At 49.7% G+C, this 20,162-nt stretch overlaps 1 protein-coding gene across 19 annotated transcripts; it reads right to left on the reverse strand.

The window, feature by feature from the left end:
• Positions 1–1,628: 1,628 nt before the first annotated feature.
• On the reverse strand, positions 1,629–20,067 carry Rcc1 (regulator of chromosome condensation 1). Of its 19 annotated transcripts, XM_039110773.2 has the most exons (13): positions 19,973–20,063; positions 16,417–16,536; positions 10,522–10,591; positions 8,941–9,022; positions 8,252–8,290; positions 7,137–7,324; positions 6,817–6,996; positions 5,324–5,420; positions 5,115–5,237; positions 4,431–4,586; positions 4,112–4,231; positions 3,728–3,880; positions 1,629–2,680 (listed from the first exon to the last, which is right to left on the reverse strand). In XM_039110773.2, the coding sequence occupies exons 4-13, from the start codon at positions 9,011–9,013 to the stop codon at positions 2,505–2,507; spliced, it is 1,305 nt and encodes a 434-aa protein (XP_038966701.1). In that variant the 5' UTR covers positions 9,014–9,022; positions 10,522–10,591; positions 16,417–16,536; positions 19,973–20,063; the 3' UTR covers positions 1,629–2,504. The 19 variants fall into 19 exon arrangements, with proteins under 19 accessions (XP_038966701.1, XP_017449116.1, XP_063144476.1 ...); XM_017593627.3 differs by lacking the exon at positions 10,522–10,591 and having other exon boundaries at positions 19,991–20,067; XM_063288406.1 differs by lacking the exon at positions 8,252–8,290 and having other exon boundaries at positions 19,991–20,067.
• Between the last annotated feature and the right edge of the window lie 95 nt (positions 20,068–20,162).

Consider the following 20,162-nt stretch of genomic DNA (forward strand, 5'->3'; position numbering starts at 1 on the left):
GAGCCGCGGCCGTGCAGCAGCCGCGGCAGTGCAGCGATCCTCTTGTCCTGCATCCCTGCGAGGGATTCTTCATTTTCCTAAAGCCCTGAAGCGGAGGGGACTAAAGGACGGTTCTTGATAATACAAAGTCCTAGCATCGGTCACTTTTGTTTGTAGTTGGGGATGGGGAGCGTCTGCGTTGGCCTGTAAGTCTCTAGTCAGAGATCTACTTGCTTCTGCCTGTTTTGTTTTGAAATGAACTCCAGTCTTCTCAAAGCATTCCTTCTTAACGGTTGAGCCATGTTTCTAAGCCCACACTTTTTTTTTCTTTTGCCTTAAGGTCTCCTTAGGTTGCTCCCTGGTACAAGCTATATAATCTAGACTGGCAGCAAACTCTTGGCAATCCTCCTGCTTCTGCCTCCTAAGTGCTAATTTTTGTTTTTGTTTTTTTTTTTGGTTCTTTTTTTCGGAGCTGGGGACCGAACCCAGGGCCTTGTGCTTCCTAGGCAAGCGCTCTACCACTGAGCTAAATCTCCAACCCCATGTGTTCTTTTATATGACGATTTGAGTATAGGAAACTGTGCGGCGGCAGGAGACACTGGGCCGCTGCGGAGTTGGGATGTGTTAGATATCTAGCAGATATCTTGGGGCACCGAGGTGCCGGACCTAGTGGGGGATAAAAGACAACAGTATTTTTTTTATATTTTTACAACAACATAGAATGCTTTGGATCGATCGCATGGGATTGGAGTTAGATGGTTGTGTAGCACCATTTGGGTGCTGGGAATTGAACCTGGGTCCTCTACAAGTGCAACTAGGCTCTTAATTAAAGGGAACTCCAACCTCCTAAGCTGCCTGCAGGCTGTACAGTTGAGCTCCAGGTGCCAAGCTTTTAGGAGCTGGGGTGGGCTTTGATGATGGAAGTCATGTCACTTCTGCCCCTACCAGTAAGTAATCCCGTTAAACCTCATTGGTACACCACGTGCAATTTTGGTGCTATCCATAATTTCATGTGTTCTGGTCTCCCTACCTGGGGTGAATAGACACGTGTATAGCATTTCCCCAGGACACTCGTCACACAATACCCACGGATAAGTACTAAATACACCAGCGGTCGAAAATGCAAGCAAATCAGTAAGACCTTACAGTGATGTGCTATGCTTAAAAACTGGAATTTGGATCAGGTGTGGCAGTTACAGGACTGTAATCAAAAATAAGACAAAAACTCAGGAAGCAGAAGCAGCTAGATTTTTGTGAGGGACACAGAGTAAGATCCTGACAAAAGCAAAAACCCTGATTTAGAATTTAAAAATTCCATCCCAAAGCCAGGCCTGTAATCTCAGCAGCACTCAAGAGGCTGAGGCAGAAAGACTAGGTTGTCAGCTTGGGCTACACTGAGAGCCCATTTAAAAAACAAACAAAGCAAGTTATCCCGTCTCTCACGCATTATGATCATGAAGAAACTGCAGTGATCAAGAAGAAAATGCAGCTAATGCATAACTGCCCTAAACACCTCTTGTCTTCTCTAGACTTTGGAATGGCTATATCAGCCATAAACTTAACATAGACAGGCTCACAGGCAGGTAGGTGCTCTTTTTAAAGACAACAAAACAACTCCAGGGGACAGGCATAAAAACAAAGAGCCCATCTTTATAAAACTCTAAATTTATTCAAAGTGTTACAAGATTTTACTCTCCCCTCCAAAATATCATACAATTAAAAAAAATCAAAACTATTTTCTCAGCCACTGTTATACTTTTCTTAGGACCAGCCTCTGCCCCTCCACACCTTTCCCTTCACTCCTCCCTCAGCACCATTAGAACCCTCCACCCCTACCCCTTCCCCAATACCCTGCCTTGACTGCCCAGCCGAGCCCAGCATGGCTATCTAGTCCTCTATGGCAGAAAGGCTGACTGATGGGGAACGGACAGGTGACACCCAAGGGACACTGGGTGCTTTGTGCTTTTGGGAGGACAGTTGGTTTTCTTCAAGTGGGTCACTGTTTTTGCCCATGGACACCTGTTTAGAGCCAAGTATTTGGCTTAGGTCACACAGAAAGCCTTTGTCCAGCTCTCCAGGCATGGGTCCATGACAACTGGATCTGATGACTATACAAACCATCTGTCTCCTCGTAAACTGTTAGGAACAGAAAGAATGGCTCATGGGAAGCAGGGCTTCATGGAGTCCCAACTTTTCAGTGTGGGCACCAAAACCCCAGGGCAGGAGCCAGTGCCAGCTAGGACCACAGGAGGCAGGGTATCGAAGGGAAGAAAGGTCTAACAAAGTAAGCCTCTGGTAAGCTAAGATCTTCTGATCCTCCTCCCATCCCCCCCGTATCCCACAAGTACCAGGATGATTCTAGAAAGAGGACAAAACAGAAGGAAAAAGGATTCTGCTGTGGTGATGGGAAAGACAGGAGATGATTTCTGCTCAGGGGTGGGGAGGGGCCTTCTGGAATCTGTAGCTGGCCGCTCCTGTTCTGTGAAGCTGGGTTGGGGCCAGAAGCCAGGCCCACAAAGATGTCATCAGCTTTGGGTCTTGTCCTTAACTAGTAAGACTGTGTGCTGGCCCCCACTGGACACCGTTAACACCTCACGGTTCTCCAGCTGTTTGCCAGTCATCTCCACCGGGCTCCAGGCATCGTCCTCCTGCCCGGTGCCCAGTTGGTAGTTGGTGCCCATGCCCCAGGCAAAAACACGACCTGCAAGGGACAGAAATGGGCAGCTGTCTTTGTGGTCCTCAGCCCTGCCTTTCCACACCAGGAGATGCCTGGGATGTGGTGGTGAACTTTGGCCTGGACCAATAGCAGTCTGGGAAGGTCCCAGTCCAAGAGTTCAAGGGAGACTGGAGAGCCAGGGAGATTCTGCCCTCCTTTGCATTCTCCTTCCCCCAGGCACAGCACAAGGGCACAGCAACATTCCTGCTCTTGGACCAGCCACCTTTCGCTCTGTTCAGGATGCTCTTGAGTTTGATACGCTACCCTTTGGTAGTTATCATTTTGTTTTGTAAGGTCTCACCATGTAGTCGTGGCTGGCCCAGAACTCACTATGAAGACAAGGCTGGCTTCAAACTCACAGAAATATGCCCAACTCTGCCTCCTGAGTACTGGAGCTAAAAGTGTGTGCCCAACCCCTGGCCCAGCCCCTGGTTTTCACAGAGGACCGAACCGCTACAGTGCAGTGCCAATCCCACTTTATGAGGAAGGCCTCCCAGGTCAGCACTTCTGCAGCCTGAAATCTGAAGGTTTCCTGGCTGTGCACCTTCCTTGAGCTTTGGCAGCTACTTGTCCATACCCTCTTCTGCTAGACAGGCCAGGGCCCACATGACAGCTCACAACCATCATTAACTCCAGTCCCAGGGATCTGATGCCCTCTTCTGGCCTCTGTGGCACCAAGTACACACACAGTACATAGACATACATGTAGACAAAACAACATATAAAGTAAAAAAAAAAATTCTTGAGCCCAGCACGATGGAACAGACCTTTGATCCCTGAGCTCAGAAGGCAGAGGCAGAGTCAGGTGGACCTCTGTGAGTTCCAGGCCAGCCTGGTCTACACGGTGAGAACCTGTCTCAGAAACAAAAGCAAAACCACGCCAGAGCTTCTGAGGGTCAATGACAAAGCTGCGTCATCTCCAGCACTGCCTCTGACCCCATGTGACAGGAGACACAACTTGTCAAGGAATTTGCTAGGTATCATGACCCCCGCACTTTCCAAACCCAACCAGGTCTGAGGAGCCCCACTTACCATCCTTGGACACAGCGTACCCCACTGAAGCCCCACAGGCCACTGAGGAGACCACCGGTAGCCGGGAAATGAGGGTGGGTATGCTCTTCTCCTCAGCACCCTCCCCAAGGCCCAGCCGCCCGTACTCAGCCCGGCCCAGGCTGTATGCTTTTCCTGTGAACGAAGGAGACAGAAGAGTATCAGCAGGAAATAGTCCAAGCAAGATGGATGCACACCAGGCGAGGTAGAAGATCCTCTACACGCTCTCCCGTGTGTCCATACTCGGAAGCACCAGGACGACCCTCATGGATGCAAATCTATGTCTGGCCCAAACCACGATCCTAGTGATGCGGCTGTCTCAGGGACTGCTGTCTCTGAGATGTAGAAGACTTGGGGGAGTCCTACCTTCTGAATCCATGCAGACTGTATGATGCTGGCCACCAGAGAAGCCCACCCAGGACTTGGTGGAATTCTTGAAGGATGTCAAGTTTTGAGGAATGAAGCAAGACCCAGTGCCTGGAGTTCCTGTTGTCAAGGGTGAAGGTGTTCCAGAAGCTTCCTTTCTCACTGCCATCCCCAGCAAGGCCACCCCCACCCATCCTGAGATCTTACACCACACCAAAACTCCACGGGGTCGGGTTATCCCACAAAGCAAAAACAAAGAATGAACGCCAACGCCGCGACTGGACTCAAGGGCACTGAGTTAGGCGTGATAAAGACTCACCGAGCTGGTGATAGTTGGAGAGGCCAAAGCCATACACATGGCCCTCACGGGAGATGGCGAAGGTGAAATAGGCGCCACAGAAGGCATCCTGGAACCGCACGCGGCCCCGCGTTCCCCGGGACTTCAGCAGCACACACCTGGGGACTAGGAGTCGCTCTGTAAGTATAGAGGGAGCCAGGGTCAGTGACAGAGGCAGGGTATTGTCTGAAGGAGGCGACGTAGGGTCGCCCTTGATTGGCCTCCTGTTGAAACACCCTGCTCAAAAACTTAAGTCTCAAAAGAGAAGCTTAAGGAAACTTACCATGTGCTAGACATTTTTCTGATGAAGACATTTCTCTCTTCAAAGTAACCAATTAGGGGCAGGTAAGGGCATGGGGAAGCCAGAGATAAGGGAATCAGCCCCCAAACCCTGAGTCCCATGCCCTCGAAATTATTTCCTAGCTGCTCTGGAACTCAGTACGTATACCAGGCTGGCCTCGAACTCAAGAGATTCGATGTGCCTCTCTCTGCCTCCTGAGTGCTGAGCTTAAGGGTGTACAACCCCATGGCCAGCTTAAGGCCTGAGTTTTTAACCAACACTGGAGGCACACTGGATATAAGCCAACATGGAATCCTATTTGCCTTTCACCTTCACCAGGGGATGGCTTACCAAATCCTCCCACTGGAGGTACCAAAGCCACTTACCAAGGCCCTGACGGCCACCTCGGTTGGCAAATAACTCAGGCACACGGCCCAGCTGACCTTGCTCCCCACAGCCCAAGGTGTAGAGATCTCCATCAGTTGTGAGCATCACCAAGTGGTCGTTCCCTGATGTGAGAGAGCGCAGGAAGGGTTGTCTGTAAGGCCCAAGACTGAACTCTGCCAGCTCCTGCCCACCGCGTGCCAACACTCACCCGAGGCTACCTTTACCACCTGCGTGTCCAGCTGCACCTGCACAGGCACCATGCTCTTCTTCATGGGCTCCAACAACCCGATCACACCATTATTGTCCTAAAGAGAGGGCAGAGACTCAAGCAGCCAGTCCTGCTGCCCTGAAACGCCAAGACAGTTGCTTGGCAGTGAGTGACAGCAGATAATGGACAGAGACAGCAGCAGGGGCCTGGCACACACAGAAATCCTGAAGAATGGAAACATCTAGAGTCTGGGAACTGTTGAAGTGAGGGGCAGATGCAAGTGGAGGGAAGCAGACCTGGCTATAATAAATGGTTGAAGCAGCAAGTTCTTGCTGCCACCTTCTTGTAATACATTATTTTGAGCATTTCTTTCCTTCCTCTCGCTTTCTTTCCTTCCTTCCTCCCTTCTTTCAGTTTTTTAAATGAGTCAGGATTACCCTGTGTAGCCTTGGCTGTTCTTGAACTCAGAGATCCACATGCCTCTGCCTCCTGAGTGCTGGGACTAAGGGCGTGCGCCACCAGAGCCAGGTTATTCTGAACATTTCTGTATCGAAAACATCCCCATACATTTCTTACGATGCCTCTACGGTCTGGCAGACTCCTTTAAACCCAGCACTAATGGGTATGAGTTAAGATCTTTGTGAGCCTTATCCTCCAACCCAGCTGGATACACAAAGAGAACCCAGCTCTGAAAGTCACTGAGGGCCTGGGCACAGTGGCACATACTTTCAATCCTAGAGGCAAGAGGATGTTTGTGAGTTCAAGGCTATCCTGATCTACAAGGCAAGTTCTAGAACAGATAGAACTACATAGAGAGGGGTTGGGGATTTAGCTCAGTGGTAGAGCGCTTGCCTAGGAAGCGCAAGGCCCTGGGTTCAGTCCCCAGCTCCGAAAAAAAAAAAAAAAAAAAAAAAAAAAACCCTACATAGAGAGACCCTGCCTCAAAAAATAATGAATGAATGAGTAATTGCTTTTATAATAGCCTTAATAAGGAAATAACCATGAGATTCTGCTTTGTTCTTTAATTGACTTTTAACGTTTATGGGTGTTTTACAAGTATGCAGGTCTTTACACCACATATGTGCCCAGCACCCAAAGAGGCCACAAGGCATTGGCTCCCTGGACCCTGAGTTATAAACAACTGTCAGTTGCTGTGTGGGTGTAAGAAACCAAACCCACATATCTTTCTCTCAAAGACTCCAGAAAGGGGATGCAAAAGAGAATGACGCAACAGATGGGACACAGCAGCTTCCAGGGCCAACTCAGCCCAGAGGCAACCTTGACCCACCCTTTCCCAAAGACATACAGGTCATCGCACTCAAGCAAATAGGCTGTGGAGTGGGCAGGCCCATATGAAGACAGCAGGGATTATTATCTGGACCCTTATCCATGTATGCGGCCTTTAATCCCTACCAGTACGCAAGCCAAAGGGGACAAGAAAGTGGATCATTTGGGGATCCTGGGTCAATTCTGCCTGCCAGCCCCAGTCTTACCCGGAAAGAGCCCCAGAGGAAGACTCGGCCGTCTTCAGTGAGAGCTGCTGTGTGACTGTCTCCCGCTGACACTTGCACCACTTTCTCTTGTAGTTCCACTTTCCCGGGGACCATCTCGGAGCCCTCGACTGAGGTGTCCCTTCCCAGGGCACCCTCGTCATTGCAGCCAAAGGAGTAGACCTGTGCCCAGGATGTCCCATTAATACAAAGTCTGGCCCGGTGGCCTCCTTCTTTAGGTCACTCCCTGATTCTATAGCCAGGTTCTGTTTCATACCCTTGCACCCAGGCCCTATCCAACCTGTCCCAACCCTCTGACCTACCTGGCCACTTTGGCTCAGACACACAGTGTGCATGCCCCCGGCCTCGGCCTGCACAACATCCTGTAGAAGGGGTACCAAGGCCGGCTTCTTCCTCTCCAGCACACTCTCACCCAGCCCCAGCTGGCCCACGTCGCCCTGGCCCAATGTCAGCACCAAGCCTGGTTCTGTGTTGTGGGACCTGTGTGAGACTAAAAGGTGGAGAAAATAGCCCCTGAGTGTGTAGATGAGGGCAGACATCAGGGGTCATATCATGGGCTCCGGGATTGTGCCGGCCTGGGGTTCAAGCCCTTGCTCTGCCAATAGGCCATGAGTAAGACCTTTGTGAACCTAAGTTTCCCCCTTTGTGAACAGGATAACAAGGGTATCTACCTGTCTCATTGGGCTTTTTTGAGGGTTAAAATCCAAGCACGTTATTAACATGAGGAAGAGAAACAAGGAGACACTCCACCCAGTGAAATGGATCTTGGTGTGCAGGGCACCAGGACAGTGAGACAGTTTCCACAGACGTGACCCATACTGTCACCTTTATAACCGGTTACTCTACCAGCACAGCTAGCTCTGCGGACCTCCCATAGAGCCTGTTGCCAGGCCTTTAATTCCAGCCTTGGAGGAAGAGGCAGGCTAGTCTCTGAGTTATGGGATAGTCAGGGCCATCCTATCTCAAACAAATATCAAAGACAGATGACACCATTTTACAGGATATAGAACAGAGCCTCCCAGAGGGTCAACAGCCTTCCCGGGTCATAAAGCTAATTACCAGAGTTTGCATATCGGCTCCCATCTGAAATCCCCTCTACCCCAGGCTGTGATTTCCAACTCCCGAACAAGGGAGGAAAACAAACTGCCCCTTCAGTCAGCAGGGCAGCATACTTGACAGCTTCAGAGGGACGGGAAGGCACAGTAAGAAGAGAGGTGTGGGCCAACCAGTGGGTAGTGCAAGGCCTTTTGGTAGCCAATGAAAGCCTGCCACAGCCCTCCACAGTCAATGGTATCCCGGTCCCCTCCCCAAGGGTGTGGCCCTGGCTGCCAGGGCCATTGCGGCTGCACAGAGGCTGCACTGGGCAGGGAGCCATCTGGTTGGGTTTTCTGGTCAGTTGGGCTTGGCCCACAGGCACCTTGGCAGGAGCGAGGAGCAGGACGGCGGTTACGAGTGTCTGCAAAAGACAGACACTGTCTGAGCGTGCGTCAACACTCCTCCCTCCCATGCTAGGGGACAGTTTCCCTTGTCCTCACCACACTCTGGGATTGTAGGAGAGGAAAACGACAGGACAGGTCCCTAAACGAAGCTGGGATGATATCTCAACAACAGGCTGATGGAGCTCTTGTCTCCACTCCATCAAGGGAGGCCTAGCCTCAGCCAGAAGACGTGACCTGCCTATGGTTACAGTGACAAAGTAGCAGGGAGGACCTGAAAGTCCATTAGGCCCAAGAGCCTCGGGCTTTCAAACTGTCAATTCAGAGCAAGGGGACCTAAGGCCGACGACTTCTCTGATTACTGGGGGGAGGACCAAAGTACCTTAGACAGGCAAAATCATGCATGTGTGTGAGGCCAAGTTCTAGGTTCTTGGTTGGGGGGTACCAGCATTGCTCCGAGGGCTCTCTGGTGTGCCCTGACTTAGACCTCTTTTCTGTCTGACCGCTAAAGAGCTGAGCTAGGTGAGATGCAGGAGAACCTCAGCTGAGCAGGGTCCCTGGACATCTAAGCCCCCATAGCTTCAAGCCAGGGAGGAAGGAGCGTAGGCCCAGCTGTCTCACTGTTCTGAGAGAATACTCAAGAGCCAAGAAGGGATCACAGCCAGCTTACCTTTCACCTTCTTGCTTTTGGGGATAGCATCTTCTGGGGGTGACCTTCTCTTAGCTATGCGCTTGGGTGGCATCTTCCTGTCCTGAAAAAAAGACCCAGTCAAATACTCCATGTCAGAATAACAGACATCGTCTGTGAATATTTATCAAACCCTGAAGAGTAAGAGGACTCACCCAGCAGCCACAGCTCGCGACATCTATCCCAGAGCCATGTGACAGGTGAGGAATGACCAAGCTCACAACTATTCGGCTGCTACACTGTGTGGAGAATGAGCTTAACAGTTGTAGACTAAGGGCTGGGATGTAGCTCAGCCTGGCGAGAATCTGCCCTGAGCCAAGTCCAACTCTTTCCAGCACTCCACAGAGCCTGGCGGCAGATTCCCGAGATCTCAGCACTAGGAAGGTGCACTTGGGGAGAGGTCAATACTAGTGAACTGGCCACACGGGAATATCTGTGAAAGAACTATATGAAGCCATCAAAAATGATGCTTCTAGGTTGGGGATTTAGCTCAGTGGTAGAGCGCTTGCCTAGCAAGTGCAAGGCCCTGGGTTCGGTCCCCAGCTCCGAAAAAAAAAAAAAAAAGAAAAAAAAAAAAAGATGCTTCTAGAAATGAATCTGTCGAACAGAAAGATGTCTCTCGTGACAAAGAAGAGTAGACAGGAGCCAGGTGGTGCCTACTCAAGACCCCAGCACTGCAGCACCCCGAGTTCCAGGCCAGCAGGTATCAAACAACAAAAACAGAGAGTGCAGGTCTTTAATCCTGACACGTACGTGGGAGGCAGAAACAGGAGGATCTCTGGCCTGCATAATAAATTCCAGGCCAGCTTTGGCTACACAGGGAGACCCTGTCTCAAAACAAAGCAAAAACAAAAACAAACAAACAAAAAAAATCCCATACAACACAAAATCAAAATGCTCAACCCCAAAACAAGCAGTCTGAATACCACTGCTATCCATCCTCGCTTATTAAGAACTATTATTGGGCTGGAGAGATGGCTCAGCTGTTAAGAGCACCCGACTGCTCTTCCAGAGGTCATGAGTTCAATTCCCAGCAACCACATGGTGGCTCACAACCATCTGTAAAGAGATCCGGTGCCCTCTTCTGGTGTATCTGAAGACAACTACAGTGTATTTATATATAATAAATGAATAAATCTTTAAATAAAAAAAAAAAAAAGAACTATTATTTTGAAACAGGGTTCGCTGCAGCATTAGGTGGCCTTGAACACATCATCTTCCTGCCTGCGCCACCTAAACTGAATTTACAGGAGGGAGCCTCCACGAGTAGCTGACATGCAGTGTCAAATGAGCTGGCACAAGGTGCTGGGGTGCGGCTCCTGGGCAGAGCACTGGCCTAGCTTGTCTAGGCTCTTCGTTTCGTCCCATAAGAGGAAGAAAAAAAATAAAGCCGGGTTGGGGGTCCACCTTTAGTCTCAGCACTCAGGAGGGAGAGACAGGCAGATCTGGTCTACAGAGTGAGTTCGAAGACAGCCAGGGCTACATAGAGAAACCCTGTCTCAGAAAACCAAAACCAAAATAAAAATAAAGAAATAAAGTAAAGCCGGGAGTGGTGACACGCACCTTTAACCTCCGAAGACTAGCCAGCCTAGTCTACACAGTGAGTTCCAGGGCAGGAAAGGTTAAGAGAGGCCTAGACTCAAAAACAAAAAGAACTCAATGAAAATGGTCCGTCCCACAGTAAATGCTTGCTCAAGAAATCAATGTTGGTGGTAGGGTGGTGTTTAGGGTCTTCCCTAACTGAAGAGACACAAACCTATTGGGATCTAAGCAAACTCACTGGTCCTTCTCAGTGTCCCCTGGGGATCAGGTCAGCACCACCAGCTGCCTCCCATGAGGTCCAAATGCCTCAGGCTTCCCAGTTGTCACCTCAGCCTGTATGGACTTCTGACTCAGAGGGAGGCGACCAAAGCATCTGAAATAGGCCCAGGATCCTGCAGAGCCTGTGTGGGTTGTGGCTGGCCCGGTTCTGTCATGAGGCAGCCATTCTGATCTTTGAACAGCTTCCACTCCTCCTGCAATGGAAGCCCCGCCCCTGTGCTGCTCTGAGACCCCTCTGCCCGCACTGAACATGGTTGCTCTTTGGGAATCACTGGGAGCTCAATCCACCTTCCAGGACTCTAACAGGAAATGACAAAGACCTCTCAGGGTGGACAGAAGCCTGGGCCACACTGCACGCCCCTAGCAGAGAAGGCACTCGGTGACGTGTGCACCAATCTCACAAATATTATGAAGTGCCTGGGGTTGTGCCGAGATGCACGGCAAAGACAGAGGAGGCAACCCTGCTTCCTGAACTCAGGAGCTTATGATCTAGGAAGAAAGTAAGCTTATTACAAAAGTCTGTGAGGTACAAGCCATTCTTAGCCACACAGTCAAGCAAAGGACAGCCTGGGCTACACGAGAGCCCGTCTCGAAAGCCACAGCAAAGGGATTGCCGCTCAGGTGTATGAACCTGACTTCCGAACCCCAGTACTCACAAGCCGAGCACAGCACACATCCTAGTGTGTGGGCAGGCGGCACAGAGACATAGATCCCTGAAGTTCACTGGCTAGCAGGGTACCCTAATGGTGCACGGAGCTCCAGCCTCAGTGAGAAGCCCTGTCTCAAAAAGGCAGAGCACAATCAATGAAGACAGATGTTGCCAAACCTCTGCACACCACATGCACATGCAGGCCCTCATTCATGTTCAGATGAACAACACAGGTACGCCACACACGACAAACTCAGCCCAGTCCAGAAAACTGAAGACACAGCCCCTCCTATTCACGGTCGAGGAACCTGACACTCAAAAAGGATGAGTGTAGGAAGCTGACCAAGACTGACCCAGGCCACAAACAAGTCCCTGTCTCACCACTGCTACCCAAAAGTGTCACCTAAAGGCACACTATAACTCAGGCTGGAATTTAAGATGGCCTGAGCCAAGTCCCTTAGGATTCCTGACAGCTTTAGCCAAATTCAAGGAGCAGAAAGCAAAAGTCAAGGGAGGGGGAAGATGGCAGCTAGGACTTCCCTAGAGGGGGAATTGTTGCCGGATCCAAGAGTCCCCCTCTGAGGGGAGAGATTATAAGACACCTCACTTGTCTTTGAGCCACACATTCTTCATCTGTGCCTGGGCAACTCTAGTTGCCCAGAAGCAAGGCAGGGGAAGGGCAGGACCTTCTAAAAGGTGGGTCCACGGTGGGCAGAAGCAGGATTTGTGACTGCCACAATTCAAGGCCAGCCAACAAAAGATTGCATAGTGAGACGTCTCCTGCTTCAAGGAATAAATGAGTCATGGCTCAGTGCTGGCTGCTCTTCGAGAGAATCCAGCTTTGGTTCCCAGCACCCATGGTTTGCTCACAATCATCTGTAACTTCAGTCCCAGGAGATCCAATGCTCTCTTCTGACCTCCTTGGGCCAGTGCATGTGGTACCCTGACATACATGCAAAGTATATACATACATACATGTATAAAAACAACCCTAAAAAGTCTTCTGTCACTGTATTTATGCCCCCCACGTCCACTCCCTGAGGCTCATCTTCTAGGGATTTAAAAACTGGGAGAAGGGTGAGTCAACTTCTATAAATGCATCTACAGTGCATGACCCTCTTAAGAGCTCAGACCCGTCCCCATGTCAGAAATAGATGTGCAGACCAATCACGGGGGAGATGACACCCCAGAGGACACGCCCCCACCAGGGCTGGAGCTGCCTGAAGTCTGTCTCCTTACCTGCTAAGTCACATGTGTAAGTACACTAGGTTAGAAACCTACTAGGAGCCGGTATTATCCAGTTACTCCCATTTCTGGAGCACTTGGCAAGGCCCAGAGGTGGTGCTGCCCCACCCAGAACTTTTCTGCTAGACTTAGGGCATGGCTGAAGAATATCTTTGTGGGAAAGGCTACCCGGGGAGAAGGGAAGGTCTGTGCAGGCTGCTGCCGCTGCGCATGCACACTTCACACCAGGAAGGATGTGGTACTGCCTGGGGTTATTTGTTGTTTTTTTTTGTTTTTTGTTTTTTCCCTAGGGAGAGGAGCAATAGCTTCTAGCAGATGTTAGAGCCACCAGCTTAGCACAGGTTACAGGACACATTACTTCCTTTGATAGGCAAGGAGACTAAGGTTTAAGAGACTCTAGGGGGACCTGCCCGATCCAGACTCCGGCTCTCGGTTGTCTGCAACCAGAACCTGGTGGATCCCTTCTAACATCTTTTCTGAGCGCCATTCGGATTCGGATGCTCTTCTTGGGGGAAGCAGCCTTTTGTATCCTCCACACCCTCCCCACAAGCACCAATGTCTATGACCTCGAACACTTCTAGTGGTTACATGTGCTGCACCCCGTGTCTGGAGGACCCTGACCCTGTTACCCAAAACAAATTAAAGCCTCACCTGGAACGCTATCCCCAACCCTCCACAGCCCGGTTCCGGCTTCCGCTTCGGAGTTCCCGGTCTGTTTCATACCCTCAGCTTGTGCCTCGGCACACGTGGTCGGAGGACTTAATTTCTGAAGAACCAAAGACTTGGCAGCAGCGACGCCCAAGTTCCACGGACATACTTTGCTGATCTCAGAAGACCCTAACTGTGGACCCATGGAAGTCTCGCCAGGGAGCCCCTGCGCCCCGCAAAGGGCACGGAGGCCCGCCTTTGTCACCATTGTTCCCCAGAGGCACGGAAACATCAGGCAGCCAACGACCGGGTGACACCGGGTTGATGGGGGTTAAGGGCAGGCGATGGTCTGCGAACGCTGCCGCTCCCTCCCCACCGGCGGCTCCCCGAGCTCACCGCGGCCGCGCGCGCCCGGCCCCCGCGCACCAGCCGTTTGAATCTCCCGCCGCGTAGCGGAGCGCGCGCCCGGAGCGCGGCGGCTAAGGGGCCCGAGTGCGGGCGAGGCGGGGCCCACGCGGGCCGGAGCTCGCGCGCCCGGAGCGCCGCCAGCTTCACGTGCAGCCCGCCATATGGGCTGCGATCTCGGCCCACCACGACCCCGCGCGCCTCCCGGTTTCCCGTCCCCAGGGCTCCCCACGAACCCGAGCGCGACCTACCTCGGTGCAGGGCAGCCACAAGCAACTCCGGCGCTCGGCGGCCGGCCGCGAACTGCCCCGAGCATGCGCTCTACAGGCCTCCGGCCGCGACCCTGGCCTGAAGGGAAAACATAGAGCCGAGCGGCCCCTGGCGGCCACTGAGGGAAGTGCGAGCGGCTGCTCCTAGTTTGTACTCCGTTTTCTGTATTTGGGAGACCCCCAAGTGGAATTAAGTGGACAGATAACCAACTGGTGGAGAAACTACTAGAGTCCTAATTTGTTTAGGAAAATGTGATGTGTTGGGGGTTGGGGATTTAGCTCAGTGCTCAGCTCCGGGAAAAAAAAAAAGAAGAAAATGTGATGCGTGAGATCAGTACGGAACAAAACAGGATGATGGTTCTTTTGGTTCTTTTTTTTTTTTTTTTTTTTTTTTTTTTTTTAGGATGATGGTTCTTATTCTCAAAGTATCTATGCAGAAGGCTAAAAACACCCCAGCCTATACAAAGTCATCTGACTCAGTCTAGGTAGGGCTCAGGAACGGCTAATTAAGTCTAAGTGGAAAAGGCATTCAAGATGAATAACATTTCCTTATTTATCACATGTATTTTTCAGGCAGGTATGTCTGTGCACCATGTACGTATATGGTGCTTGCAAAGGCCAGAAAGAGAACATTGGTTGCACCAGAACTGGGGTTAGAGATGGATGCGATCGGCCACGTAGGCCCTGGAATGGAATGCCCATCTTCTGTAAGAGGTTAAGAGCACCCTTGGGGTTGGGCATTTAGCTCAGTGGGGGGTTGGGGATGTAGGTCGGTGGTAGAGCGCTTGCCTAGCAAGCGCAAGGCCCTGGGTTCGGTCCTCAGCTCCGAAAAAAAACAAACAAAAAAAACCAAAAACAAAAAAACCAAAAGAGCACCCTTAACCTCTGAGCCATCTCTCCAGTCCCAGAGGGGTGACATTTGCAAAGACAGAGAGTAAGACGTGAAAGTAGAGGGCAAAGGACTAGTGTGCCTATGGAGACAGTGTGTTACTATGGGAAGGTTCTGGTCACAGGATAAAATGCTCGGAACGTTAAGAATGGTCTTTGGGTAGAGTGTAACCAAGAATGAAGAGGCAATGAGCAAATGGGAAGAGGAGAAGGTAATGCCTGGGTCGGTGGCACTGCCTATAATCACCCCATCGTTCTAGAAGCTGAGACAAGAGATTAGGAAGGATACATCGCCAGATTCTATCGGAAAGAAAGAAAGAAAATTGGGGAGAGGAGCACTGGATGTAGCTCAGTGCTTTGCCTAAATGTGAGGTGCAAGGCTCACCTACAAGACAGTAAAGAGAAGGAAGGAGAGGATAAGGCAAGGCTGGGAAGGAAAAAGATGACTCCGAGCTGGGAACTGTTGGAGTGGGAGTGGAGCTGACACCGGAAACAGAACGCTCTGAGAAATGGCTTAGGGCTGGAGAGATGGCTTAGTGGTTAAGAACACTTGGCTGCTCTTGCAGAGGTCCTGATTTAAATTCCCAGCCACCAGTGGCTCACAACCATTTATAAATAAATCTGTTGCTCTCTGCTGGCATGAAGGTATAAACGCAGACAGAGCACTCCTATACTATAAAACAAATTTAAAAAAAAAGAGAAAGAAGTCCTCTCACTAATATCGTCACACAAGCAGCCCTATAAGATTTAAAGTGTCCCTGAGGAAAAAACATTTAACTAGGTTCAGAGCGCAGTAATCTGTACAAAGGGTATTTTCCGTGTTTTGCAATTAAAACCGACATTTTTAGCATTTTGAACTTTTTTCTTTTCTTTTTTTTTAAAAAGATTTATTTATTTATTTATTTAATGTATACAAGTACACTGTAGCTGTCTTCAGACACACCAGATCCCATTACAGATGGTTGTGAGCCACCATGTGGTTGCTGGGAATTGAACTCAGGACCTCTGGAAGAGCAGTCAGTGCTCTTAACCACTGAGCCATCTCTCCAGCCCCCTAAACTCTTTCCTTTACCCTTATTTTTGAGACAGGGTCTCACTGTGAGACCCTCCTGCCTCTGGCTTCCTAGAGATGGGAACAAAGGCGTGCCCCATCGTGCCCAGTTACTAAAGAGCAAGACTGGCACCTGAAAAGGGCTGGCACCTTGGTCCATGTGCCAGCAAGAGTGGGGTTCACAGCTTGGGGGAGGGGCCCCTCACCACACACAGCTGTCACCTACCATTTTACACTCCCCTGACAACACACGTTATATTTTCATTCGTGTGTGCATGTTCATGCTTGTGGAAGTCAGAGGGCAACTCTCAGGAGTAAGTTCTGTCTTCCTACAATGTGGTCCCAGAGAGCCAAGTCAAGTCTTCAGGCTTGGTGGCAGACAGTTTCACCGACTGAGCCATCTCCTCCGGGTGACTGCTTCCAGCTGCGTTTCCCGTACTGTGTAGAGCCTGGTCCTAAGCAACCCCCCGATTTTGTCTTACCTTTTCAGGTTTACTTCTGCCTCCATCATGACCTCTCCTGGATGGTAGACGGTGAAGTTTCTCCAAGCTTCACCCTGGAAACTCCAATGTCTTTCTCCAAGATCTTATTCACTCACATGGCTTAATGTAATTACAGAAAAATGACCATCATTTATCTTCCCTTAGAAAAACATTTTTTTTTTTTTAAAGAATTTGCTTGGAGATTTAGCTCAGTGGCAGAGCACTTGCCTAGCAAGCGCAAGGCCCTGGGTTCGGTCCCCAGCTCCGAAAAAAAGAATAAAAAAAAAAAATTGCTTCAGGAAAGCCTGTCTTTGAAGAAAGCCCAGGCCATTTTCAATCTCCAAATCCTAACTGCTTCAGCTTCCCAGTGCTAGAAGTGCAGGGGTGTGGCACCAAGCCTCTGCCCCTCAAACCCACTCACTTTTAAAATCCACTTACATGTTGTATCTATGAATGTTCGAACTACATGTATGCCTGCAGACCAGAAGAGGGCATCAGATCTCATTACAGTTACTTGTGACTACCATGTACCCCTAATAGTAAGTCAGGAGGGAGACTGCGAACATGAAGGAGAAGTCCTTCATTCCAGAGCCTGCTGGAATCCCTTGCCAGCTAGGATGAAAGAATTCTGGTGCAGTTAACATTTGGTGGAAGGTTGCTAGAAATATGATCAAATAAGACTTAAACAGGGCTGGAGAGATGGCTCAGCGGTTAAGAGCACTGACTGCTCTTCCAGAGGTCCTGAGTTCAATTCCCAGCAACCACATGGTGGCTCACAACCATCTGTAATGGGATCTGATGCCCTCTTCTGGTGTGTCTGAGGACAGCTACAGTGTACGCATAAGCAGTAAATCATGCTTAAAGCCTGCACATACATGAACTTGGTTATGGCCCCACTGCCTTCCCAGAGGTGCATTTTCTGGGTTTCTCACAAAAAGACAGTTCTGTTTACAATAAACTGAAGTCTCCACACCTCTAGGGTACAATCTGTCAGAATCTTACCCAGGACACCCCAAGGTCATTCCATTTCTCAGTCACTTTCTGAAGACTTGCTCTGTGTGTGTAAAGACAGTTACACACTGCTTGGAGAAGCCCGTGTGTGTGTGTGTGTGTGTGTGTGTGTGTGTGTGTGTGTGTGTGTAAAGACAGTTACACACTGCTTGGAGAAGCCCACGTGTGTGTGTGTGTGTGTGTGTGTGTGTGTGTGTGTGTGTGTGTGTGTGTGTGTATAGACAGTTACACATTGCTTGGAGAAGCCCATGTATGTACCCTTTCCCTGAGCACATTGCTAACAGTCCCTGTGCTTAAATCACTGGTTCTCAACCTGTGAGTCACAACCACTTGGGGAACTCTACTCAGTCCGGGCTTCTGGAAAAGCAGCCAGTGCTCTTAATGGGCCATCTCTCCAGCTTCAAAGCCATCTATTTTTAACTTCATGTGTGGGTTTGTGCATTGGGAATGCACAAACATGCAGACTGCAGAAGGTGCTGGAGCCTCTGGAGCTGCTAAATGTGGATGCTGAGACTCAAACTCCCGTTCTCTGAAGAGTGGTATAACCCTCACCCATCGAGCCATTTCTCAGGCCATTTAGATAAAATCTCCCCATGTGCTATATATATATATATATATATATATATATATATATATATATTTTTTTTTTTTCCCCCCACAAAACCTGAGGTAGAAAACAAGGTTAAAATTGTTGTTCTGAAGGAGTGGCACGTGCCTTTAGTCTGAGCACTCAGCAGAGTTCCAGGACAGCTAAGGTTACATAGAGAAACCCCGCCCCCCCCCCACCCAAATACCTCACCCCAGCAATAGATAAAAATAATATTGTTGCTCTTCCAGAGAAACTTGGTTGGAGTGCCAGCATCCACATGGTGGCTCATAACCATCTAAGTCCATTTCTCGGGGTTCCCATACACACGGTACACAAAAACACAGGCAGGCAACATTGACACATTAGTAAGGGGCTAGAGACATGCTTTGGCCATTAAGAGCATTGATTGCTCTCTCCCAGAGGACCCAGGTTCAATTTCCAGCACCACCCACATGGCAGCTCAGAAGTATAGGGCTCTAGATAGGGAAGCGGACACTTTCATAGTTACATGTGCACGCAAAACACTGATGCACAAATTATATACTTGAAAACTTTTAAAAAAAATAAATCTTGGGCTGGGGATTTAGCTCAGTGGTAGAGCGCTTACCTAGGAAGCGCAAGGCCCTGGGTTCGGTCCCCAGCTCCGAAAAAAAGAACCAAAAAAAAAAAATAAATAAATAAATCTTGAAAAAAATTAAGGAGGCGGGTTAAGACTTTAATCCCAGACTTAGGGAGGGAGAGGAGGGAAAATCTATGAGCTGGAGGCCGGCCCACTCTACAGAAGGAATTCCAGAATAGCTAAGGCTACAGAAACATTGTGTTGAAAGACAAAAGGGAGAGTCCAGCAAGTTATCAATAATCATAGATGGGGGATCGGGATTTTCTATTCAGGATTAAGCTATTAAATACTTGTGTCTAAGTGCATACATGCTCTCTCTGCATTTACATGCCTGTGTTCATGGAGCCCAGGGTATTAGGTGGGTGCTGCTATGTATCAGGTGCACTAACCACTGAACCATCGCTAACCCCATTTTTTTTTTTGTTTTTTTCGGAGCTGGGGACCGAACCCAGGGCCTTGCGCTTCCCGCTAACCCCATCATTAATCTCTTTATAAGACCCTGTTTGTGGCACACCTGTAATTACAGCACAGACAGGTGGAGCCTGAAGTCAACCTGATCTACAGATTTCCAGGTCAGGACTCACAGGGAACCATCTATTATACACTGGCTGGGATCTTAGCTGTTCTGTGTGCATGTATGGACATGCCACAAGAGGCCATCAGATCCCATCATAGTTCTGAGGCACCAAGTGGTTGGCAAGAACTGAACCTAAGACCCCCGGAAGAGCAGCCACCACTGGTAAGATTCCCCAACATTTTTAGGAGACAAGACTCACTGTGTAGCCCTAGATGGCCTCTGCCTGGGACTAACCTTTCCTGTTAATTTAGGGTATCATGCACAGTAAGGCAAGCATTAAGCTACACTCCCCAGTCCTGTATACTTATTAAGCATTAAATTGTAAGCATGTCTACGTAGCTGGGCATTTGAAGGTTACCAAGACAACTGTGATTGAGGACAACCTCTGAAACTGGGAGGTTGGCAATTCTGAAGCAAGGGTGCTTGCATAGGAACAGAAATTGTACTTTAAATCCAGGCAGCTCATCTCACAGAATGCAAGATTTAGTCTCTGACCTCAAGAAAAATTCCTCTTGCACCTTGAAGCCTAGGTACATATTCCTACCCAGGGTCCTCAAGAAACTTAAGGGCAGGTGAAATAGCTGAAGGCAGACTTACACACAGAACCTCCCAAGGTCACCGGATTCCACTCTGGAGTATAAACATTAGCTAGTGTCTATTGAGAATGCTGCTCCATCTACCCTTTCTGTCAGAGGGGGCCACAGATGCAAGTATTGCCCCACTGCAGGCCCAATTTATTTCCAAGAACAGGGAAACATACCAGCATCTTCAGGCCTACCTTCGAGGTGCCCCCTCAATGCCCCCATCATTGAGGGCCCTGACTGCTCCGTGGAGGCAGGCAGCAAGGAGTCATCAACTTCCCATTATGACCTCAGGATCTGTCCACCTTCTATCACAAGGCTACCCAGTTTTAGGACTGTCCAAGTTGAACTGCTTAGGACTAACCTCCC

The sequence above is a fragment of the Rattus norvegicus genome, chromosome 5, assembly GCF_036323735.1.
Source record: "Rattus norvegicus strain BN/NHsdMcwi chromosome 5, GRCr8, whole genome shotgun sequence".
Taxonomy (NCBI): Eukaryota; Metazoa; Chordata; class Mammalia; order Rodentia; family Muridae; genus Rattus; species Rattus norvegicus.